At 51.4% G+C, this 428-nt stretch overlaps 1 protein-coding gene across 1 annotated transcript in view; it reads right to left on the reverse strand.

Annotated features, from left to right (window-relative positions):
* The window catches only part of SAMD15 (sterile alpha motif domain containing 15), a 2,861-nt gene extending 2,468 nt beyond the window's left edge, over window positions 1-393 (reverse strand). Inside the window, exon 1 of the mRNA XM_031064263.1 lies at window positions 242-393. Coding sequence (XP_030920123.1) covers window positions 242-271 — 30 coding nt within the window. The 5' untranslated portion in view covers window positions 272-393. The remainder of the gene's footprint in view (window positions 1-241) is intronic.
* Window positions 394-428: the final 35 nt, after the last annotated feature.

The following is a 428-nucleotide window of genomic DNA, read 5'->3' on the forward strand; positions in this document are numbered from 1 at the left end:
GGGAAAGAGGGTAATGAAATTTAAGTAAAGTTGTTGATTTTCTGAACTTTTAGGAAGCTTTGGAAGGCCAGACTGTAGCCCTGAAATTCAGCCTTAACTATCAGTGATTGTTAAAGAAAATATATAGGTTTGAAAGGAAAAAGATCAATTACATGTTCACAAAATGAGGAAGAGACAGAGCTCCTGTTTGTGTCCACCAGAGCCTAAAAGAAGGAAATAAAACCGAGCGGCCCTTTTGCACCTGCATGTGGCCGAAGTCCGTGACGCCCATGGCGGGCAGGTTGGAGCAGTTCGCGTGGATGAGACGGCGGCCGCTGACGCCGTTGGCCCTGAAGCATTCCTGGGCAGGGAAGCGGAGGGAAAGGCTGATCGCCCTCTGCCACTGCCGCCCCCCTGCCGCTCTCACACGCACACCGAGCTCAGCGCCA

Source organism: Geospiza fortis, unplaced genomic scaffold (assembly GCF_000277835.1).
Source record: "Geospiza fortis unplaced genomic scaffold, GeoFor_1.0 scaffold54, whole genome shotgun sequence".
NCBI lineage: Eukaryota > Metazoa > Chordata > Aves > Passeriformes > Thraupidae > Geospiza > Geospiza fortis.